Genomic DNA, 25,427 nt, shown 5'->3' on the forward strand with positions numbered 1-25,427 from the left:
TTTTTGAAGGAGTTTAAATCTTCTGTAGCTCATTCACACAGACATTTTGTATAGGCAATACTCCACAGTGGAATCAGTGATTGGGTTCTTTTTGGTTGGTATAAGAATCGAGAAATTATTCAACACAGGAAACCTTTTTTTCTCTCTTGTTTCCTTAACAATTAGAGATCTAATTCCACTTTATTACCACTGAATCCTCTTCCTCCTTGCCAAACGTGTTCCAAATCATTGTCAAAAAAAAATCCTCACAATTCTTTTGAAACTTAATTGTGGACGTTTCCCCTTTGTAATCCCACCATTGAGCTGCATTCATTGTGTGACCAGTCTAAAAAGTATGCAGTCATTGAGGGCCTCATTGAATATGTTGTACCTTAGTATTAATTTGGTCACAATTTATGTTCCTCATATACCGGGACTGGTGACGTATTTGTCAAGGTGCTGAGATCAGATTTGCTGCTTCCCACTTTTCAGTGGTCATTAACAGGGAGGTAGTGATCCTGCTAGTTAACTGCACTTTTGTAAATTTTCTTTAAGTATAACTGAACTGAGGGGGAGTGTGGAACACGCCGTATGTTCATATATTAGGGAATCATATACATTCATACTTTGGAAGGGCATTGTACAATATATAACATTGATGCATAAATGCTGCTCAGGCAAGGTTTCAGTTAGTGTATTTTTATTTTATTCTTGCACCTGAATATGGGTCCATTCTTTATTCAGATAGTTGAGCTAACTGTGGACAGCAGGCATCAGGTTTCAGGTATGGCTGGATAAGTATCAAGGTCAGATAAGTTTGTGTGTGCATGCTTTTCCATATAAACCTCTGTTTCATGTGATGGTCTGAAGACAATGCAAGGGAGTCGGGATTTAGCAGGGGAAGGGGGTAAAGGATGAGGCACACTGCAAACTGTTCATCTTTTGCATCTTTTCACAATCTCAGGATGTCCCAAAGCCCTTCACAGACACTGAAGTTTTTTAAAAGTGCCCCAAGTTTTGCATGTTCATTGGGTTGGTTGTAATACACGCCATTTTTCCCGTCTTAATCCCACTGTGAAACATTTTGAAAACACTCAATATTGATAGTTTAGTTTTGGTGCATTTAGACCATATCCCAAACAACCTGCTGTTTCAATATGTTGGATTAACAACTAACAAGGTTTAAAACTGTGAAGTCTGATTTGATAATGTCTGTTTGTTTGAATTCTGAGGGCAGTGAAAAGGCTCCGTAACTGTGGTCTTGTTGCGATGCGTGCGTGTTGTGTGTGCGTGTGTGTGAGAGAGAGAGAGACAGAGACAGAGACAGAATGAGTGGGCCTGCTTTGCTTTACATTGGCGTAAATCTAACCTGGCCAGAACAATTGATCCACTCTCTACGCCCACATCTGTCCAAAGCCCTTTAAATTCAGAATGAATTAAATAAACATTTAATGTTTACAGTTTGCTGCTGAATATTTACATTTGTGTAAAGCTGAACACGAGGCCCCTACTGAAGGACGCAGCTAAAAAGAGTGGATGTTGAGTCAAAAATAAAAAGCAACAAGCTCCATTAATTGGTGACCTATCAGATTACTACCTCCAGGTTAGCCAAACACCAGGATATAATTTAATAGGCAGCGGTCGGGCTGATTCAGTCATCTGTGTATTATGTGGGGAGCTGCAGAGCGCTTTCCAATTAAGGAGTCAAGCTGATTTTCAGACCCAGAACGTACCCTGACCCAGCAGACAAATGATTTATTGCAGACTTTCAGAGCGAGGGCTTTGCCCCTGCACCTGTGCTTTGCATCATTCGTGATGTGATGTAATTGTCAAATCAAGGAGGTGATGTAATGCGGCTAAAAGAGCAGATTGGATCTGTGTAGAGGAGGAGGGGAATGGAGCTGAAACGCTACACTGGGTGTAGATTCTGACTGCATAATGTTTCTGTTAAGAGAGTACATTGTACAGTTCAAATGTGTTCTGTTTCTGTGCCCATGCGCTAAGCTGCCTTTCCCTTTGAACGACTGTGAATTCCACCCATTTTGAAATGAAAGGGGGTCTCAGCAGATAGTCACTGTACTTTAACTTTATAACAATTACAAGCAGTTGCATTGGAATTTGATATTCAGAAATGAAGCATTGCTTCTGACTTAACAGATTTATAATTCTTGATATTACAGTACTCGCTGCAGTGAGCTCACCAAATATGGTGGAAGGTGGGGAGAGTGAAAAATTAATAGGGGTCTTCTTGCTAAGTTTATTGAGAAGGTGCTGGTGGTCCCTTTCTCGAAATGGCCGCACGCACTGGACAAATGTCGTGTACTGTCGATCAGTTGGAATCTGGCTGTTGTCCTCCATTGCTGTTCCCTCCACCCACCGCCCCTCCCCATCCCACAGCTGCTCCATTCTTTGCCGTGAGTGATTTGGCGTCTTGATCGCAATGGGTGTCATTACATCTGTAATGTTCTCAGTCACTTCTTCCATTGACGAGCTGGCCTGGTGTGTGACGTTTTGGAGAGGAGCTCCAGGTGTGTTTATACTGTGAGCGGGTCAGTGTTACACTTGTATTTGCATGTAACCATTCTACCTGGCAAGCAGCTGGGGCGGGATGACTGACATCAGGGCTCCTCAGCTGATTTTTCCACCAGCGCCAATGGTAACTCTTGTGTCACAAACACACCACTGTCCTCACTGCATTCTTTTCCCATCCATTTAGCCTCCCCTCGCTTTTCCTCCTTAGAGTCATACAGCACAAAACAAGCCCTTCAGCTCACACCCATACATGCAACCATCTATACTTACCCTATTTACCAGCACTGAGTCTGTGCAGTTCCATGCCTTGGTAATTCACGATATCTCTTAAATGTTGTACCTCTCAGGCAGTGTATTCCAAACGCTAACCACCCTCTGAGTGAAATAATCTTCCTTTATATCCCTTATGTTCTCCTTTTGCTTTATTGCGATTTTTAAGCAAATTTAATTTGCACATAAAAGATATGCTTTTACTCCCCGTCTGGCTGTTTTTCTTTACACTTGCAAGCATTAAGATTGTTTTTCATTTGGACAACCTACACTCAATGTGGAAAATGCCCTCTGCGGTCTGCTTAAGGATTAAATGCATCAGAAAGATGTGAAGGCAACTAAGCTTTGTTCATCGTTTATACGAGGCACCAGGCTTCTAAACAGAGGGCGAGGCAGCCATAGTGCACTGCGGTAATTAGCCTCTGCCATAAAGTAAAAGATCTTTTCTCGGAGCAAGTGAGGAGAGACTGCTGAGGTGACAGCTGTTAAGATCAGACCAATTTTCCGCTTCATCTCCCATAAGGCCTATGAGGGCATATTAAAGCCCTGAGCAATGTGCCAGCGACCACAGTAATTATTAGCAGACCAATGAATTATAGGGGATAAAAATTGACTGTCTGGCAAACCTCTTGCTGCTGAAGGGTCTGTCCCATGTTTATTTTTGTCTCTCAGGAAGGAAACTGGTCAGTTTCTCCCTTTCGCTTCCTACATAAATCGGTGGCCAGGTTGCACAGGGGAGGTGAATTGGAGCTCTCCGGGGCTTGAGCAACAGAAAATCTGCTGGAGGAACTCAGCGGGTCAAGCGGCATCTATGGGGGGGAGGGAGAAAGGAACTGTCAACTTTTCGGTCTGGACTGATGCAGGGTTTCGACCTGAAACGTGGACAATCCTACCCCACCCACCCCCCCCCCCCCACCCCCCCCCCCCCCCCCCCCCCCCCCCCCCCCCCCCCCCCCACCCCCCCCCCCCCCCCCCCCCCCCCCAGCAGATGCTGCTTGACCCGCTGAGTTCCTCCTGCTGATTATTTGTTGCTCCAGATTCCAGCAGCATCTGTGGTCTTTTGTACCTCCATGAGGCTTGAGCCCTGCAGCCCTCATTCCTGACTTGTACAAAGTCCCTGTAACTCCTGCACTCAGTGGCCCACCTTGGCACCCGGTCAAGCAACACCTGGATTTTAAAGCTCTCACTCATCCGTTGAAATCACTCCATAGTCTCGTCACTCAGTCGCCATCATCTCGTCCAGACATACAACAGCTCTGCCTTCCTCCTCCTGCAACGTCCATTTGCTTTAACCCTCCATTGGCAGCTACACCGATGTCTGGCTGCTGCTGTCCAGACCCCTCCCTCTGTTCTTTTAGATGGACCTTAAAACGTACTCCTGTGACAAAGCTTTCAGTCACTTGTCCTAACATCTCATTACGTTACCCTGTATTGCATTGCATAAGATCATGTTCCTATGAAGCCTCTGAGGGGGGGTGGTAGGAGTGGCACTGTGGGACAGCTACTGCCTCACAGCACCAGGGACCCAGGTTCGATCCTGACCTCCGGTGCTGTCAGGGTGGAGTTTGCACATTCTTCCTGTGGGTTTCCCCCCATATCCCAAAGATGTGCAGGTTGGTCTGTTAATTGCCCATTGTAAATTGCTCCAAGTGCGTAGCTGAGCAGTAGAATCTGAAGGGAGGTGATGGGAATGTGTAGAGAATGAAATGGGATCAGTACAGGATTAGTGCAAAAGGATGTTTGATGGTCGTGTTTCTGTGCTGTATGACTCTATGAGATGTTTCACTGTCAGACTTACTTCTTATTGTACTCAAGTGTTAAACAGAGGCGCCCTGTCTTTTATTTAACAGCTGAGTGAATGTAAAGGATCTCTATGCAATGGTCAAAGAAAAGTTCTCATTTATTTTGGCTTAAATTCCTCCCTCAGTCACTGTTACCAAAACAACGTTTTCTGGTCATTATCTGATACTAAGTTGTAAAATGGAGATGAATTTCTGCAGACAACCAAGCTTGAGAAGTTTGCTGCAGTTCCTCTCCATTGATGGAGTCAGCGTCTTGAGCGAGGTCAAAAAAGGGTCCCGTTTTGAGTTCAGTGCTGTCGCCTGCAATCTCCTGCCATTGTCACACAGTGAAGGTCATGAACACTGGAATGGATGCTCACTGCGATTCAGGGAGCAGTCCTCTGTCCACAGTGAGGAGGCAAATGAGGAGGGCCCTGACAATGTCTTACCCTGTAGCAGACAGGAGGGAGATCCCGCTGTAATTACCACAGTCAGACCCGTCTTCTTTCCCAAAGGCGATTACTATTATGACATCTCGGAAGTCACCCGGTATATCTTCCTCCTCCCAGATGTGAGAGATGAGGTTGTGAACTTGTAACTGGAATTCCTTCAACAAGCTGTAGAACTTCAGCGGGAATACTGTTTGCTTCCTTGCTGAGTTCACCCTCATTCTTGGCACTTGGTAGAGCATGCTGTGGGTGGCCTTGACAACAGTGAAAAGTTGGTGTGTATCATTTCATGGTTGTAACTGAGTTGTTAGACCTATGCTTTCTGCACGCACCATCTGCTTATGTGGTCAGGGGTTTTCTGTTGGACCTCGTTCTTCAGATGTCTTTCCCCTTTTTCTGTCCTTTTCCCTTGAGGCAGAGTGTAGTTTCCAATCCAAGGATAGCCTGTGTTGTGGTTAATTAAATTTCTGGATCACCTGATCATTCTCATCCAATCAGTGCTGGTCTTTCTGGTAGCGAATCCAAGAGTCTTCACAGATACTAATGACAGTGGGCTTGTTGTGGGCGCTCTGTGGCTTCTATCACAGACCGTATCTTAGCCAGTGGGTCTACAACAGAGCCAATCTCAGTGCAGACCGGTGTCAAGCAAAGCCATGTTGTTGTCTCGATGCTTCTCAATCCTTCTTGCCGCAGTGCCACCCTTCACTCCACTTTCGAGGGATTGGAGCTAACCCACAGGACAAATGGGAATCTCTACAAACCACATTGTCTGCAGTCCAAGACGCAGGCCACTCCATTGTCTGTCACTAAGCTGCAGTACACGGACGTTCGCATGCACATGTTCAGAGGCTAAGCACCAAGTGATCACTGACCTGTTGATTGATGCATCCAAGAGGACGGGCTGAATGCTTAACATTTCCAGAACAAGTGTCCTCTCCCAACCTGCCTCTCCGACCTCCAACAATAAAGGTCCACAACAAGACACTGCTAGAAGTGACCCACTTCACCTATCTGCAGAGCCAACTCGCTAGGGAAGCAAACATCAATGACAAAATTCACCATTGCATTCCCCGTGTAAGGAGCGCATCACCTTCCAAACCACTCATCTACCGACCTCCTGTGGATCCCCGTCAGTGCCACCAAACCCACAGAACCAGAGCGGGAGCAAATCATCCTCTATCAGAAGGATCTGCTTAAGAAGAAGGTATATCGAGCCTTATGGAGTACAGACTGGCTGCTGGTTATTGCAGCCCCTTGAAATGTAGTTTGTAAAGCACACTGACACATCATGGAGGTGAAAGGCACTGTTCTGCAGCTCTTGCATTGCCCAGTTGGATCCAGGTACCCAAAGATTAGAAGTTACTGTTGTCAGTTGAAAACATAATAGGCACAAAACCACTAGGATTCCCACAGCAGATTGCTGACAAGATCCGATCTCTGAGGTAGGCTGTGACATCTTCCATCTGTTCTTTTGTTGTCTATTTTAATGCCTGCTCTGCATGATCACTCAGGACTAGTGTAAGTCTCTTATAATATAAATGAGTACTTGATGGTCAGAATGGACAGGGTGGGCCGAAGGGCCTACTTTCTTTCCTTTTCCACTGACTACAGCATCACACCATTACAATACTACAATATTCCACAATTCAAGCTACTTACAGTCAATAGCTTCAAATTACGATGCAATCATCTCTATCCAGAACGGACTCCAGCCACTGTGGCACCCACCGTTCCCGGAAGGCCTCCAATGTACCCGTGGATACCGCGCACTCCTTCCCCAGGGGCACGAAGGCATGGATGTAGCCCCGGAAGGGGGGCAGGCAAACAGCTCGGGCAGAACCCTCGACTGCCCGCCACCTGGACCCGTGAGTGGTCACCTCGGCCAGGCCCAGGAGCAAACCGACCAGGAGATCCCCCGAGCAACCCCCCCCCCCCTCCCCCCCGCACCTGGTGAGTGAAGGTCAGGAGCGTGGGGGCTGAAGCACAGCCGAAACTTGGGGAGTGGCCCCTTCAGGTATCAATTAGAGGCTACAACCTCTCACACGCCATATACACACATGATACACTGACTCCTCCTGGCCGCAGAAATGGCAGGCGGCTGGGGAGTCCATAAACCGACCTAGGAAATGGTTACACGGTACTGCTCTGTGCAACACCCTCCACAACCGGGTCCCCAATGTAAAGGGGGAGGGCTCCCGCGTAAAGAGACCTCCATGGGGACCTTCCCGGATAGAAAGGGCCTATTTCCATGCTGTATGACCATACAATATCACAGAGCCAGTTGGGGCCTGGGAAAACTACACAGCTTTGTTTTGGGTGGAGCTCTTGATCTAAACTGCTCCACCAAGGTGTTCTATCACACTCCACACCCATCCCTATTTGGATACTCGCTGGATGTTAACCCAGGGTTTCAGCCCCTTGCAGACACTCTCACGTAGTTTCTGTCTTGTGATTTATTGTGAGAGGTGATGAGAACTGAATTCACTTGTTCAGCATTATTAACTGCAGGTGATGTCACAGCAGCAGAGATGCTTATCTTCTGAGGGCAGAATCAGCGATGGCTTCCTGCCAGAAATTCCCCTGCTTACACAAACTGCTTACACAACTGCTCGAGGCATCCTGTTTATGGCTTGACACCTTTCCACCTTAATCTGGTTCTGTGGCTCCAGACACAGAGCAAGAACAAACTCACATTTGCACCGTGCCTCTCACTAACTCACGACCCACCGAAGCTGGTGACGTGTTTCAGAGCCATGAAAGAGGAACCGCGGTGACCTGATTTGCGCATAGCAAGATGCCACAGAGCGATAGCAGCCAGATAATCATTTTTTTGTGACGTTGGTTGAAGTTAAGACGCTGAGGTGAACTTGGAAAAGAGAAGCAATGGGATTTCTCACGCCCATTTCTGTGGCGAGGTGGTTCCATATTTTAACCCACGGCTTGCAGGACAGAACCTCGGACAGCGCAGCACTCCCTCAGCAAGCACACTTGTCGGTGCGCACAAGTGTCTGGAGTGGAGACCTGAACCTACTAACATTTATGACTTAGAGGCGAGTGTAAAGTCAACTGAGTCAAGGTTTAAGTAGGTGAACTTGAAATCTCATTTCCAACTCGTGAGAACCACCAAAGAAAAGTGCCTGACTGGGCCTTGGTTAATTCACTTTTCTACCCCTTTACTGACTCAGGCCAGCAACAGAAAACTGTTATCATAGTAGATAAAGTTGTAATAAAAATTGGATGATATAGATGACGTAACTCCAATTCATGGTCCATGGTAGAAGTCACCCTGAGATAAAATTTATCTTTAAACTCTGAAAGGATGCAAGTTTGTTTATCACATTTGCTACAGTCGTGTTTCCAGCACTGATAATTTTCTGTTTTGTGTTTTAAAATCAGCTCAACATTTCCATTAGGCCATGGGGCAGGTCCAGCTGACAGCTGATTGATTTTTAAATAAATTCCATACTCCTAAATTTAGGAAAGAAAGGACTTGCTTTTCGGATGTTTAACAGTGATTGAGAAATATGAAGCAAGCTGGTCTTAACCTGCCTTTGCAGATATTTTATCTTCTAATGTGGCTTCTCTGATATTTCAGCAACTTTCTGACTTTGGGGATTAGTAGCATGGAAAGTTATAAAATGATTGGTTTCCCCTTCAGTGCTATCTGCGGGCATCCACACTTGCCTGTTCAGTTTCACCAGCTTATTTGATGACACAGGCAGCTTCCGAGTGCTGATTCCCACTGAAGTGAAAGAGTTCTGTTGAGGCAAGAGGGAGAGGCCTGGTCTCTGCGGTCTGTGCTGAACACTTCTCATGAGTCATTAAGAGCTGTGTAAATGCACTGAGTGCAGCAGGAAAGATTGAATCACTCTGCTGACTTCATACGGGTTTAGCTGGCAGCTTTGCATAACCTCATCAATCTGCACACACAAAGGGGGAGTCACATGGACCTGCATTTAGTCACACAGGCCATGCACACATGCGCAGGCAGGACTTAGTGCGCGCGCGCACACACACACACACACACACACGCACGCATTAGCACACTGGCACATCCATGTGCACAAACCCATGCATACACATTTGAATATGCACACACATCTAAATATACACACACACGGATCTGAAGACAGGTGTACACACACATGTGCATTGACACACATGCACAACCATGTGCGCACACGCATACACGGAGCAGGCATGTGCGGCTTTACCTGATGCTTCACGCACCACGCACTCTTCCTGTTTGGAAGGGGTCCGGCCACCAAACAGAACATGGGCAGAATTTCACAGATACGATGCTCTTCTTTCATTGCTTCTCGCCATCAGTACTTCCCTAAACAAGAGGAAAAGTTACACGGTGATCATTACCTTTGAACACTTGTTTTCCCCGGCATTGTTTCCTTTAACTAGCAGAACCACACAGAGCCAGAATGTCCTCGAAACAGTTTGATGCCTGTGATTTTAGCTCAGGGGGCAGTGAGCCTGGCACTGTTAGCCCTTGGGGGAGGAGGAGTTGGGGAAAAGCAACTGGAATCAATGCTCCTGGTCGATATCTACTGATTGATGCAGGGAAAGGGCTGGGGTGGGGTGGTGTTGTTGGACATCTTATGAGATTGAGATCAGGCTTGGGATGTTTTCCTGTCTCCGGTGCACAAGCAGGAGATACCACTTGCCCAACCAATAGGGCGGCAGCCCCTCCATGTGGAGACGCTGTTTAGTGTGAGTCAGGGCACTGGCTGAAGTGGTGTATGCCATTTTTCCGCAGTGGCCTGTGGCAGGTGAACACACTGCCTGGGTAACTCCAGGTGCCCTGGATTGACCCAGGAATGAGTGAAAACACAAGCCCACATCCTTGCTTGCCAGCCACAATCTTTCCGTGTGTTTAAACCAAAGTTTCACATTTTCCTTTCCAGTAATTGAAAGTCAAAAACAAAACTGCAGATGCTGGAAACTTAAATGAAGAACAGAAAGTGCTAGAAGCACTCAGCAGGACAGGAGAGTTAATGTTTCAGCTCGAAGACTCTCCGCCCTTCCAGCGCTGGTTTTGAGCCACTGCACAGCAAGAGTCTTCGACTTGAAAACGTTGACTCTGTTTCGCCTTCCACAGATGCTGCCTGACCTGCTGAGTATTTCCAGCAGTTCACCCAGAGCCTTGCAATCCCCGAAGTAAGCCAGGCATGGTAATGATGGGCAGCTCAGGGTCTCTGTCATAAAGAGAAGCCTAACTCAGAGGAAAGCCATTTCTCTTTCGTGTAATGAGCTAAAATGACCAGGTCATGCTTTGGGCCTGTCCGTTGCGAGGTTACAGTGGCAGATAAACATAAGGTGGATTGAGATATCAGTGGAGTCATGATTTTTCTCTTTTTTCCTACCAGGGGGATTTTCCGCATTTTCATCCTGTTTCCCAGGCCTATGCGAGGGGAAGCCCACCACTCTCCTGCCAATGAGCATCTCTCAACCATGCCTACCAGTCGCCAACATTGGTCCCACACGAATCCTTCCTCATTTGTACTTGGGCTCACAGAAAGATGTGCTAAATAAGGTACGTTTACACTTCCACTGACAGGAATGAGTGGGACTTCTGGGCAAGTTAACTGTAAACTCTGGAATAACTCCCCTAAGCTGATATGCCTCTCCCCTACTAAGACACTGGGTAAATCTGATCTCTAACTACGTTCTGTCTTGATATCTTCTTCCTTCAAATTTTTGCTAATGTTTCTGTGGTATGCTTTGAGAGATTTTACCAAAGGTGCAATATAAATGCAAGTTGTTGTTTGTTTGTTGAACAAAATGATGCCATTAGCCCCATTGATCGTCTGCTGTCTCTTTTCGATTGCTCTCAATTTCCCCCACCTTATTCCTGTCGCTCAGCTGCTGTTGGAAATTGGATCAAAATCCCGTCACACTTCTATTCACTACTGCCAATATAAACTGGCTGGGTTCTGTACTCTGACCTGACTGTTTAATATTACAGAATAATATTTCAAAAATAAACTTCATTCATAAAATTATACACAAGAAATGCAAAAAGCATTGGATGGCTCTCCTTACATTCATAGTGTTTTTGACAGAGCGGTTCATTATCTTTTTCCTGGGGTCGAAATGTCTAATATCAGGCGGCACGGTAGCATAGCGGTTAGCGCGACGCTATTACAACGCCAGTGATCAGGGTTCGATTCCCGTCGCTGTCTGTAAGGAGTTTGTACGTTCTCCTGTGTCTGCGTGGGTTTCCTCCCACATTCCAAAGACGTACGGGTAGGTTAATATGGGTTTAAAATGGGCGGCGTGGACTCGTTGGGCCGGAAGGGCCTGTTACCACACTGTAAATAAAATTTAAAAAAAAATTTAAGAATGGTCATTTCAGAAATCAGGTTATATCCAAGGCAGATTTCACTCGAGCAGCTGTTCATTTTCATAGAGCGATACAGCATGGAAAACAGGCCCTTCAGCCCATCAATTCCATGCTGACTATCAACCACCTGCTGACACTAATCCCATTTTATTAAACATAGAACAGTACAACACAGCATGCAGGCCCTTTGGCCCAGGATGTTGTGCCAAACTAATTAAATGTAATTAAACGCCCAATTAATCTAATCCCTACACAATGTCCATATCCCTCCATACTCTGCACGTTCATGTGCCCATCTAAGAGGCTCTTAAACACCCTCTTTGTATTTGCCCCTACCACCAACCCCAGGCAGCACATTCCAGGCACCCACCACTCTCTGCGTGTAAAACAAAAACTTGCCCCGCACAACCTACTTTGAACTTACCCCCTCTCTCTTCAAATGCATGCCCCTCTGGTATTAGACATTTCGACCCCAGGAAAAAGATAATGAACCGCTCTGTTAAAAACACTGTGACTGTAAGGAGAGCCATCCAATGCTTTTTGCATTTCTTGTGTATAGTTTTATGAATGAAGTTTATTTTTGAAATAAAAAAAACAAGAATTTCTCCCACATTAACAGGGTGTAGGGTGGCAGCTCTGTCACTCCAAATTCCTGGAGTTCTCGTTACATGATCTCCCACCCCAGACCACCAGTTAACCACAATCTATTTTTAATTCTCCTCTAAAACTTTAATAGGTAATGAAAGTGCAAATAATGCACCATGCTATTAATGCCCCTGTGTTATTTCTCCAGTTAGATGCAGCAGTGAGGTGGGGGGAATGAGAGAGAGACAGAGGGAGGGAGGGAGAGAGAGAATTGCAGAAGTTATAATTATTAATGTAGACAATATCCACATAAAATTAGAGTTAGAATCATAGAAAATTAGCAACACAGAAGGAGGCTGCTCAGCCTATCATTTTTGCACTGGTTGAAGGAGAATTCCCACCTTCCAGCACTGGTACAGAGCCCTCAGGTCACAGCTCTTCAAGTATACACCCAATCACTGTTTAACTGTGCCAACGCTTTCTGCCTCTCAGCCAGTGAGTCCCAGACCTCCAGCACCCTCTCGCTGAGAAAAGGTTTTCCTTATCTCCTCTCCAATTTCAACACTGCCTCATGTAGAAACAAGTGTGTTACAAAAATACAAAGAGGCATTTAACTTTCAGAAATCTCTGTAAAAATGTGAAATGTTGACACAGGCAGTAAGCAGTCAGCATGTGAAAAGGGAAGGAGGCATTTTGGGTGGAGGGCTTTTATTAACACAGCCAGCGAGGAGCCTGGGTGTGTGCTATAAATTCTAACAAGGGAAATTGCACAAAACCCAGTCATTCTATGACCAGAGGAATTGGCTGTCAGTGGGTTTGCTTTGGTGCAGAGTGGCAAGGATAAGTGACCCAGCTTCGAACTGATAGCTGATTTCACTGTTGGCCTTCTAGTAATTTTCACAATCAAAAACACATTCAGCAGTGGTCTCATTCTTGGTTGTTACAATTAAAGAATCGCAACCAAGGAGTTGCTTGAACTTGCTTCCACTATGCTGCCATCATTTCCTGTTTAAAACCTGGACCATAGAAAACAAGCCATTAGATCCCAGTGGTCCATGTCAGTAATTGTACCCTACAAACACCAGCCTCCACTCTTCAGCCTGTCATCCTTCCCCAGCCTTGCCCTTTGAGCTTGCCACTTGATTGGCAGGCTGCCCAGTCTTCGCTCCTTCCCTCTGTACCGTCTGCAAGATGCAGCAATTAGCCAAGGCTTACTTGACAGCAAAGCCACACCCTCTCCCACCAAGAAATGAAGTAACGTTCAGGGGGGCTTCCACCTGCAAGTTCCCCGCCCACATTTCCCACCATTCTGACTTAGAAGTATATCACCATTTCCACATCTTCTCCAGGTGTAAACCCGGAGCTCTCTACCCTGCAACACCGAAGGAGAACCATCAGAGGAAGGTTCCAGGTGGCAGCTCACCACCACCTTCTCAAGGGCACTGAGTGATGGGCATTGAATACTGGGCATTACCGGCGATGTTCACCACCTGTAATCGATTTATCTGTTGCAGCAAGTGACATTCTGTGTTCCATCTCTGAAATTCCTGCTAAATTCTTCATGTAATCTGTTCATGGTAATAGAGCTCTAGTTATTTGGCAAAGAAACACACATGCCTGTGTGTGTGTGTGTGTGTGTGTGTGTGTGTGTGTGTGTGTGTGTGTGTGTGTGTGTGTGTGTGTGTGTGTGTGTGTGTGTGTGTGTGTGGTGGGGGGGGGGGGGGTGGGGGAGGAGAGCGGGGTGTGCGCACAAGTATTACAGCAGACCATCTCAAATGCACACACCAGACCAGACCTCTGGCTTAAGGCAGGAGATATTTAGATATTTCCTAATACAGCAGTGGTGATATGGTTAATGACATTCAAATGACTGCTAATATCACCTCAACAAATCCAGTGGTGTGTTTGGAAGATATCACTTGTTTTAATGCATGTACATTAACCCATGTTTCTGTCCCTGTTGCAGGACCTCATGGTACAGAATGGAATCACATATGTTCTCAATGCCAGCAACTCTTGTCCCAAGCCAGACTTCATCTCGGAGAGTCACTTCATGCGCATTCCAGTCAATGACAACTACTGTGAGAAGCTTCTGCCCTGGTTGGATGAGTCTGTTGATTTTATAGGTAACGTATGATCTAAGTATCATTTAGGCAGTTGCTGGGTGTGGCAGGGCTGAGACTTCAATTCCCCAACACATTTTATAGACAGCCCCTTGGTTTTTATTTTCTGTGGTCTGGGATGTGGGCAATGCTGATGAGGTTGCCTCTGAGAGGGTGTTGGAGAACCGCCCTTTTGGACTGATGCAATGCTTATGGTGAAAGTGCCCTCACGGTGCTGCTGTGTAGGATGTTCCACATTTAGACCCATTCCTCAGTGAAGAAATGATGGGAGGGTGTTGACTTAGAGAGGGATTTTCAGAGGCAAATGGTTCCCAGGTTCCCTGTTGTTCCAGCAGTAGGGATTGCAGGGTTGGAAAGTGCTACGTATAAGCTTCAGTTATTTACTGCAGTGGAGCCCATACATTGCACAGATGCCGTCCATGGTACACTGCTGGTGAATGGGGTGTCAACCACAGAGGCTGCCTTTTCCTCAATCACCAGCTTCGGAAAGGAGAGAAAGTGGACTCCGTGTGTTTTCACAATCAGCCCTTACTCTTCGGCAGCACAGTGGCACAGCTGGTTAGAGCCGCTGCCTCACAGCGCCAGAAACCAGGGTTCAATCCTGACCCTCCGGTGCTGTCTGTGTGGAGTTGGCACACTCCACCTGTAACCACATGGGTTCCTCCAAGTGCTCTGGTTTCCTCCCACGTCCCACTGGTCAGTTTATTTGACCATTGTAGATTCCGCGTAGGTGAGTGGGAGAATCTGGGGGGGAGTTGATGGGAATGTGGGGAGAATAAGATGGGTTAAGGTGGTATGAGTGGAAAAAGGGGTGCTCGATGGTCAGCACCTACTGTGGACCTGCTTAAATTACTTCACGGCCCTCCTAAATGCCCTTTCCATCCATTCCCCCGGTGCTGCTCCAAGTAGGAGTGGTTCTGTTAGTGAACCCGTTGCCCTTTCTGTCCAATCTATGACCAGGGAGTCAGTGGTACGGTTGCAGTGTGGCCACAGAGTCCTTTGGCTTGGCTCGGGCTCTGATGAGGTGCTTTAGGGCCCAGCACTTCATGAGGTCTTCCCGATCAGATGCGATGTGGGGGTAGAATGGTAGGTAAGGAGCATATTCATCTCAAGCTGTTCTCTCTCCTGTCCAGACAAAGCAAAGGTCTCCAACTGCCGAGTGCTTGTTCACTGCTTGGCTGGGATCTCGCGATCAGCCACGGTTGCCATTGCCTACATCATGAAGAGCATGGGGCTGTCCTCAGACGATGCTTACAGGTAAGTGATTCAAGACTATCCCCGCAGGCTGGAGTAGGTTCTGTGAATGTCGATCACTACCACATTGCATTTCATTTCCTTCCTCCCAACCACATGGTGGTGATTGGAAGAAACTCTTCTCTCTCTCCCAGCCACTCCTAAGTATGCATCCTTCAAAACGCTGTGCAGCTACAAGCCATTCAGTGTAATTACAGGAGAGGCGATGCTGGGGAGGCTTGTCATTATGATTTGCACTTAAATTAGAGATGAACCGATTTGCCAAACATTATTGTGTGAATGAGAAAGCAGTGGAACGGACTGTATGACATGATGGGGTCAATGTACATGCGGATTGTCTGCGTCTATATGCATGTGGGTGTGGGTTGTGTGTGTGTGGTACACGCATATATGTGTGTTACCTCTGTCTGTTTGCGTATATTAGGTGGAGTTTCTCAGATATGCGTTCTGGTCTTCGAGATGTGTTCGAGGCTGGACAGTCTGGGTCTGTACTCCTTGGAGTGTAGAAGAATGGGGACTGACCTTACTCAAACACATAGGATCAACATGACAGGGTAGATGTTGAGATGTTTTCACAAGGGGGAGAGTCACGAACAAGGGGACATGGCTACAAAATAAGGGGTCAGTCATTCAAAACTGAGGTGTGTGGAAATTTCTTCTCTCAGAGGGTAGCGACTCAGAAATTCTCTGCCCCCGAGGGTGGTGGAGGCTGGATCATTAGATGTTTTTATAATGAAGACAGATAAATGATTGAAAGATCGAGAACTGGAGAGCAATGGTGAACCGGCACAGAAGAGGAGTTGAGGCCAGCATAGATCAGCCATGGTCCTGTGAATGGACGGGGCAGGTTTCGAGGGCCTGGTGGCTGACTCCTGCTCCTATTGTCTTGTGCTCTGCCACAGTCCTTTTCCTGCCATTAGTTCCTGAACCTTGCTGGTTTCCAGTGCTCGAGGATCGGTTGAGGGTGCTTTATTTAAGTACCTGGGATGGAGTTACACATACACCCATTATCCAGAATATAAGGAAAACAGCATTAAGCAAGGATGTCATTATCAGATGGCTAGTCACCTATTCCTCCACGTCTTTTCTCACTAACTCACCCCGCGCCCCCCCCCCCCCCCCCCCCCCGCCTTCTCCATTCTCCCACCTGACCCAGCCCAGCTCTGTGGCAGAGCCCAGAGTGCCCTACCTCCTCCAGATTTGGGGAGAGGCAAATCTCTGGTGTGGCCTCCCTGTCTGCTGGAGATCCAGCTTAATGGGGTGGGCCAAGCCTAGGCCATTATACCAGTAATTGACTGAACCTATGTGTGTTTTAATAATATTCAAGTGGCCCTTATAGCAGTGAGAATGATGGAAGGGACTACATAGATATGTTGCATTGCACGTTGAGAATGAGTTGGAACTGACCACCAGGTCATGCCGTCTTCTCATTGCTACCATTGGGCAGGAGGTACAGAAGCTGAAGTCCCCCACCACTGGGTTCAGGAACAGCTACTTTCTTACAACCATCAGGTTCTTGAACCGACCTACACCAACCCTAACCCTCCCTCAGCAACAGAACACTACAGACCACCTCTTACTCTAGCATGGACTTGCCTTCGATCGTGTCTTGTTTCTTCCACTCATATCTTGTTTTTGCACAGTCTTCTCTCTCTCTTCTCTGTCTTGTATAATTTATATTCTGTGCTGTCTGTACCTACGTGCCTGTGATGCTGCTGGAGGCAAGTTTTTCATTGCACCTGTACCTCACCATACTTGTGCACGTGACAATAAGCTCAACTCGGCTCGACTTGAACTGTTGGCAGGAGACCCTCCTGTCTGTCAGCATGGCAGTGTGCGCACTGATGGTTTACCGAGAGCAGCAGCTCAGTGTCTTTTGTGTTCCCGTTCCAGGTTCATCAAGGACCGGAGACCATCCATATCTCCCAACTTCAACTTCATGGGGCAGCTGCTGGAGTATGAGAAGAGCCTGAGGCTCCTGAAGGTCCGGTCCCTGGCTCCCCTGAAGCCGCAGGCGGACAAGCCGGAGGAGGAGGCGGACAGGGAGGCGGCCGACGGCGGCAGAGGCGGCTGGGAGAGGACGTGCCCCGGCTTCCCCACCTCCGAGGCGGCAGGGCAGGGCGCGCCAAAGGACGCCAGCCAGCCAGGCGGCGAGGCAGAGAGTGGCGGGAGTGACTGCAAGAACGCCGCGCATGTCACCCTGCAACAGAGCCTCAACGGGCTGCACCTCTCCACAGAGCAGCGCATCCAGGACACCAACCGCCTCAAACGCTCCTTCTCGCTGGACATCAAGTCTTCCTACTCGCCGAGCCCCGCCCCTGGTGGCTGCAAGGCCGCCACGCCGATGGATTCCGACGACATCCCGAAGCTCTGCAAGCTGGAGGTGAGGACGGGCAGCCCCGGCCAGGAGCCGCACAGTCCAAGCCCGGACAGCCCCGGATCCGACGTCGGCAGCGAGTCGAAAGCCCGGCAGAGGCGCAAACCAAAGCACAACGGCAGCCTCTCAAACTCGTCCAGTTCACCGGTGCACCCTTTGAGCTTGAACTTAACCAGGACATTCGTACCTTGCCCGGCCCACAAGGGGAACAGTGTGGAGGACAACTTGAAACAGGCGCTGCTGCTGAATGTTCCCAGTGCCCAGCAGCTCCCCCTGGGTAACAACGGGATTAACCGGTGGGGGAAACACACAGAACTGGTACAGTCCCCCGCCCCGGCAAACCCCTCCGTCAACTCCCCGTGGTACTTCAGCACAGAGCCACAGTCTGCTCACAAGGGGGGGAGCGCCGGCCTCTTCAGCAGCGCCGCCCCCTCCTACCCGTCCTTTGGCTGCAACCCCGCCACAGCCGGCTGTGAGCAGTATGGGCCAGTCCGGCTGCGGGAGAAGCAGGCAGAGCAGAGGGACGTCAGGCGGAGCTGGCACGAGGAAGGCGCCATCGAGAAACAATTCAAGAGGCGGAGCTGTCAGATGGAGTTTGAGGACGGCATGTCGGAGAGCAGGTCGCGGGAGGACCTGGGGAAAATCGGCAAGCAGTCCAGCTTCTCCGGCAGTATGGAGATCATCGAGGTGTCATGACACAGCACTGGGAATGGATGGTGTAACTGGGTGTAAGGGAGGATCTGTGGTTATTTACCGGGCACTGCTAAGGCTCTTTTTGTAAAAGCAAAGTGGAAGCGCGGGTAACTATTTTCTCTCGTGATACAGAGAGTGGGGTTGACACATCACTTGAAATTTGTCTTGAACGTTTTTAGAGACGCTAATTTATTTCTCCACACACATTCTGGCAATGGTGAAAAAGAAAATGTGGGAACTGGCCACCCTGTTTAACGTTGTACAGTGCGGTATTTAAGTACTTCAAGCAATACTCAAAAAAAAAAGAAAGTCTGGTTTTATCTTATTAGTTATATATTTTGTGTTTCTGTTTCCACATCGTACCTTGGTCTGCACAGGACTGCTACCTGAGAAGGCCGTTTATTGCACTTTGTCCTTCCTTGTGTGTGACTGAGCCCGTTGAAATGCAGACTGCAGCACTAAGGCTGGAAAAGTACCTTCTATGAGATAATCTGTATGAACCAATTGCAAATGGATGCAGACATTAATATAATGTAAATAGTGGTGTATCTATTATTATGGCTGATTTAAATGTTTTTAAATAGTTTAAAGATATCCTGGCTGCTTGATGCAAATACCTCAGGTTTGAATAAACAGAAAAATTAAAAAGGCTTTTTCTCTTACCACCCTCCCCATCTTGTTTGTGAAGTGTACACAAGCTTCAGCCACAATACAAAGGAACAATCATCTCAGGTTTTAAAAACGGATTAACCTAGGCAGATTCCTGTGATTTCCAGGAAGGGGGAGAGTCAAGTGCTCGCTCTCACTGGACATCCAAACTACCTACAGGCCAAACGCTGGTTGCACACATCCATTGCATTCGGTACAAAGGTGCAGCGACCTCATTGCATCACACGCCACTGACCACATGTTGGGAGGCCAAGGTGAGGAGATCCCAGCGGCAACGGTGCCCTTCCAAGAAGCCGCATGTTTTACCTGTCCGCCCTGCCCCACTGCTCGTCTCCTTCCCACCTTCTTTGACTCCTGGGCAGGAAAAGCTTGCTGTAAACATTACAAAGAAACAGATGGTCTCTGGTCTGGGCTGTCGGCAGGGGAAGCTGGCTGTGTTCCTTTAAATCACTTCAAACTGAGCAATGCTGGTCAGATGCTTGGTGACTGTTTGCTTGAGGCCCGAGAGATAAACGTTGATGAAATATTTTTTATCTGTCCCACTCCGTAGAAAAAAGCATCATAGTTATTTATATCATTGACTTTGCTGATTTGAAAAATCGATTGCCTTTCTCTTCATTTTTGAGTTGTTCTGTAGGTGAGGGTGTGACTGATGTGGCCAGCAGCCCTAGTTCATCCCTGAGAAGGCGTGGATAGACGACTTCTTCCTGAACTGCCGCAGGGTGGCAGTTCTGACACAAATGAGTATTTTGCTAGAAACACTTCAGAGGGCAATTAAAAGTCAGTCACATCGGTGTGGTACTGGAGGGCACAAAGGCTAGACTGAGCAAGGAAGGACATTAGTCAGTGAGCTGAGTTTTTATGGCATCACAGTCACTTTTCTTACTAAATTATTTCCAGAATTTTTATAAACTGAACAAGCAGAGTGAGGTTTGAGCCCTCTCCGAAATTCCCTCAGATTTCTGCACCTTCTTGTCTTCAGAGCCCATCAAAGACCCTTCCCTCCGACATTGCCATTGTGCCCTTTGATACCTGTTTATAGTGCCCATTGGCCCCCCTGCCCATTGCACCCTACAGATCATTGCCCTCCTACAACCCAGTGCCTCCTACTACCCATTGCCCCATCCAACCCACTCTTCCCCTCCACCCCACTCATCCCCTACAGCCCATTGCCGTGTAAAATCCTTGGAGGTCCATGTATGATCCCATGGATTTGCTGACTTTCTAAGCATTAGGGAAGATGATTGTAATCCAGGCCGGATGATGATGAATTGCACCCCGCCTCCTTTCTTCGGTCGCCACAGTTTGAGGGACACACCTTCCCCTGGCTATTGTCGGCGTTGCTTCTCCTCTCGTCCCACTCAGAGGGATATATGGGAGGAAGGTGTTAGATAGTCTTAGGAGTGGTTTGAAGGTCGGCACCAACATGGTGGGCCGAATGGACTGCATTGTGCTGTATTGTTCTATGGTTCTACGGTTCACAGTTCTGGTCGGACTCGACAACTTCCTGCCATACCGTCCAACCACCCCCACCCCCGTGTGGGACATGCACATTTCTGGGATCCAAGCACTGGCTGGGCTGACCTGGATTTCCTCAGCCACCAGCAGTCAGTCGCGGAACAGCTGCTCTGATCCAGAGGGAGCTCACAACAAAATCGGGGAATGCTGGAAATACTCGGCAGGTCAGGCAGCAGGTGGAGAGAGAACAAGGGTTCATGAGACTGGTGGATGATCTTTCACTGGAGATGTTCTGATAAAAGGCCATCGACCTGAATCATTCTCTCTCCGCAGCCGCTGTCAGACTGGCTGAGTGTTTCTAGCATGTTTCTGTGTTTATTTCAGACATCCAGCACCTGCAGGATTTTGCTTTTTGACCACAATGGAATCAGATGGATTTCCAGTGGCACCCAGTTGTGATCTGACTGATGTGATGTTTAGAACATTTACCTGAATGCTTCAGACCAAGCAGACACTACAATAGTACCACGGCAACACAGAGTGCGGACTAACCCAGACCCGCTTGGCTCGACCTGCACCAGTTACAGGTCGTAGGGGAAGCAGGGGTTGAGGGCGGAGAGGATGAGAGTCAATCCGAGATAGCCCCGGAGTGCTTCCTGCTGGCAAGCTGGTGAAACTCTGGGAGTGGGAATTTCCAGATGTCAGGGCCAGGAAGAAGCAGAAAATTTCATACATGTGATAAAGTGACAACTGGTACACCCCACAGAGCTTATTCATCCCAGCAAGCACCAACATGCACCTACAATTAAGGCTGATACTGCAGTGGTTAGACAATGGCCCACCAATAGATCTTGCTGCTTCGCACTGCTGAAGCTTGGCAAACAGATATCCAGTATGGTTGGACACAACCCTTCAACCCCACTTTTTTTCCCTGCTGTTAAACATCACCACACAAGGCACAGTAGAGCCACTACTTCACAGCGCCAGCGACCCAGGTTTAATCCTGACCTGGGCTGCCGTCTGTGTGGAGTTTGCAAGTTCTCCCTGTGACCACAGGGGTGTCCTCCAGGTGCTCCGGTTTTCCTCCCACATCCCAAAAAAACACAGGTTAATCGGTCACTGTAGATTGCCCCTGGTATGTAGAATCTGTGTGAGGTGGATAGGAATGTGAGAAAATGAAATGGAATCGTTAGATGGGTGTTCGATGGCGAATGTAGACTTGCTGAGGTGAAGATCTTGTCTCTGTGCTGTCTGATCCTATCAATGACCCTATAAGGAGAGTCATGTTTATGGGTTCTGTTAGTAAACAGCAACACTCTGTATTCTATCCACCATTACAAAAGTGTCCTTTCTACATTGTGTTGGAAATAGGCCAAGCAAAGTATTCAAAGAACCATTATACTGGTCCACCTTCTAGCATTCCCACCTGATCTATTGTGGGTGCTCAGGGCACCAAGCACTACAGTAACAGGAGTAGGCCACTGGCCCATCAAGGTTATTGCTCAGAAGTAAAGTTTGTTCATTTCTACCAAAGAGTTTTATGTTGTTTCTGAGGTGCTGGGTTTTCAGGGCATTTCTTGTGTACCAAGGAGACAACGTGCATTCTAAGTGAGCCTCACTAAAGAGGTCCAGTGATTCTTGGATCAGGTTGTCTCATTGTGTAGAGCACCTGCTCCTTCACCAGGAGCCCCAAGCTGGAGTCAGGCTGGGAAACCAGTCAGTGCTGGGACCTGACAGCCGTCAAAAACTATCAGAGGACTTGCAGCACCTCAGGACTCCTGAATAGTTGCAACAGAAAGGGCTTAAAATTGTACCCCCCCCCCCTCACCACCCACCCTTACTGGATCCTCAGTGGTAGGGAAATAGCAATGTTAATATAGCCCACAGTCTAATTATACTGTAGAACAGATTTGCAGGCCAGCTGTGGGGCAAGAGAATGGGGTTAAAAAATGCTATTAAATACCTGCCCTCTCTTTCTCATTGGAAAATCCCTGTGCAAAGTGAGAAACAATCACAGTTGCACGGTTCCCTTTGACTTGGACCTGGTAACTGAACTTTTTCTGATCAAATCAGAGCAGTAACCCTGTTTTCTTAAAGTACTGATTATTTAACCTGCAGTAGATCATTAAATAGGCCTTTCTCAACAAACCTCAAAATGATCCACATTTGAAAGGGTTACTGGTGAATAGGTTCAGTCATTGAGGAGGGGCCATAATTTAAGATTATTAATAAAAGTATAAAGGAAAAACTTCGGAGGATTTTCATTTGAAGGCCCACCATGGATTTTGCCACAATTTACAGGAAATAGAAAGGGAAACTTTTATCTCGATTGGGATGTTACTCCTTTAACTCTTGAGAATGTGTAGCTTTGTTGCCAATCTAGGAAACGTACTGTTTTCTTCTAAATAATCCTGATTATATCTCTCCTTTTGGAATTTATTTATTTATCCTCTGGCCAATTCAAGGGCATCTCTGTTTTCTAGGTTAAACCTCCCATTTTGTCAGTGTTGCAGAGTGGAACGTTCAGTCCAATGTAAAGCCACTTCTGAATCCTCGATGGGATTTCTTGCTCTCTGCACCCTGCCAGTCCTTGTCCATGAAAAGGGGTATCAGTCACAGCAGGCAACCAGATCGTTTTCAGCGACAGGGTCGCTTTGAGTGACTGCTGATGTCTTCTGCTGTTGGGGAAAGAATGCCCTCTTTGGTTTGAACCTCGTCCTCAGCTGCACCTAACCCCCTCTGCTCGTTCATAAGTTCCCTAAACAAATGTCAATGGCAGTTTCACGGTCACCATCCCCTCCTGCCCACCATCCCACAAGCATAACTGGCTTATATTTACATGCACCGACTTCCTCTCATAATAAGCTATAAACGGAGATACGAATCAGAAATATAAATAGTGTAGATTAAATATTTATTATAATTGACATTTGATGCTTTTCCTTTGTTTGTCCCTTTTTGTTTTGACCTTAGTTCAACCCAGGCTATTTATTATATTCCTTATTTTGGTCTGTTTGTTGTGTGTTGTAGCCTTTATCTCGTGTAGTTGATGCATCATTTTTGCCGGTCTTTTACATTGTGAAGTATTTTGGATATTGTTACCAAGTGTAATGAAGAAACTTCAATTTCTGTTACTAGCCCTATTTATTGAATGCTGTATTATGGTGCTTTTTTGTAATTGGAACAGTGGTGTAATAAATAAATGGATAGACATTTTAACGATGGTTTTCTTCACGTTCATTGGGGATTTATTCAAAGGTTGTGGCCGGAACCAGAAAGGTTCAGTTGTTTGCTTCAGGGGCTTTGAAACCTTTTGTTCGAATAAACCCTACTTTTCTACCTTTGGGATCTAATGTAGTCACTGAGCCATTCAGCCAGTGGGCCTTAGGAGATCTTTGGGTATCAGGGGCTAAAGGTGTTATTTTAACCTTTGGAAACCAGGGGCTAATTAAACTTCAGTAATGATGTGGAGGATTTAGGTCTCTTTACTGAATGGTGCATTGTATTGAAGTATAGGCCTAATACATTGAGTGCATGATTTACATCAAGACACGATCAAAATTTCCTTTCAAGTGTGAGACTGCATCCTATCTCATGATTTGAACTAAATTAAATGCCACATTTTATCACAGATACTTAGAAGTGTTAATTCATCCACAGATTACAAGGTAAGAATTCAAAATGTATTCTACATGCATAACAATAAACAATGCAAACTTCTAGCCATCTAATTCCAGAGCTGACATTAGGCATCTTTTAACATGTTTGCATTTTGTGCTCAACATCTGGCTTCAAGCTCAGAATCTGTGTCCTTCCAACTTTTACATTGGTATTTTTCACTTTAGATTCATAGCGTTATACAGCACGGAAACAGGCCCTTCAGCCCAAGGTACCTATTCACGCCAATCCTATTTGTCTACATTTGGCCCATATCCCTCTAAAGCTTTGCTATCCATCTACCTGTCCAAATATCTCTTAAACATTGCAATTGTACCTGCCTCTACCACTTCTGCGTGGCAGCTCCTTCCACGTACCCACCATACTGTCTGAAAAATTTACCCCCTCAGACCCCTTTTAAATCTTTTTCCTCTCACCTCAATCCTACGCTCTCTAGTTTTAGGCTCCCTTACACTGGGATAAAGAGTGTGGCTACTACTTTATCCATGCCCCTCATAATTTTATTAACCTCCATAAGGTCACTCCTCAGCCTCCTTCACTCCTGGGCAAACAGTCCCAGCTTATGCAGTCTCTCCTCAACGCAAGCCCTCTAGTCCCAACAACATCCCTGAGAATCTTTTCTGCACCTTCTCTAGCTTAATCATGTCCTTCCTAAAGTGTGGTGACCAGAACTGCACACGATATTCCCAAGTGCAGCCCAATAGATGATTCGTACAACTGTAACTTGACTTCCCAACTCCTATACTCAATGCCTTGGCCAACGAAGGCAAGTATACCCATACGCCTTCTCCACCACTCTGTCTACCTGTGGTACCACTTTCAGGGAACTATGTGCTGGTACCCTAAGGTCCCTCTGTTCAACACACTCCTCAGGGCCCTGCCATTCACTGTGTATGTCCTGCCCTGGTTTAACTACCCAACATGCATTAGTTTACACTTGTCTGAGTTAAATTTCACCAGCCATTCCTTTACCTACTTTCCCAGTGATCCAGATCTTGTTGTAACATTAAACAACCTTCTTCGCTGTCCACTATACCACCAATTTTGGTGTCATCTGCAAACTTATTAACCTACATTCTCTTCCAAATCAATATATATGACAAACAATAAAGTAGCCAGCACTGATCTCTACGGCACACCACTGACTACAGGTCCTCCAACTGAAAAGCAACTCTCTACTACCACCTTTGAGGAGGTGACTAAGAGGTTGACAAGGGCAGGGCA

General features: G+C 47.0%; 1 protein-coding gene across 3 annotated transcripts in view; it reads left to right on the forward strand.

Annotated features, from left to right (window-relative positions):
- The window catches only part of LOC127577713 (dual specificity protein phosphatase 8-like), a 178,835-nt gene extending 155,091 nt beyond the window's left edge, over nucleotides 1-23,744 (forward strand). For all 3 annotated transcript variants that reach the window (XM_052029192.1, XM_052029194.1, XM_052029193.1), the window contains 4 exons: nucleotides 10,390-10,556; nucleotides 13,918-14,077; nucleotides 15,208-15,331; nucleotides 17,222-23,744. In XM_052029192.1, coding sequence (XP_051885152.1) covers nucleotides 10,390-10,556; nucleotides 13,918-14,077; nucleotides 15,208-15,331; nucleotides 17,222-18,401 — 1,631 coding nt within the window. In that variant the 3' untranslated portion in view covers nucleotides 18,402-23,744. The remainder of the gene's footprint in view (nucleotides 1-10,389; nucleotides 10,557-13,917; nucleotides 14,078-15,207; nucleotides 15,332-17,221) is intronic.
- Nucleotides 23,745-25,427: the final 1,683 nt, after the last annotated feature.

The sequence above is a fragment of the Pristis pectinata genome, chromosome 14, assembly GCF_009764475.1.
Source record: "Pristis pectinata isolate sPriPec2 chromosome 14, sPriPec2.1.pri, whole genome shotgun sequence".
NCBI lineage: Eukaryota > Metazoa > Chordata > Chondrichthyes > Rhinopristiformes > Pristidae > Pristis > Pristis pectinata.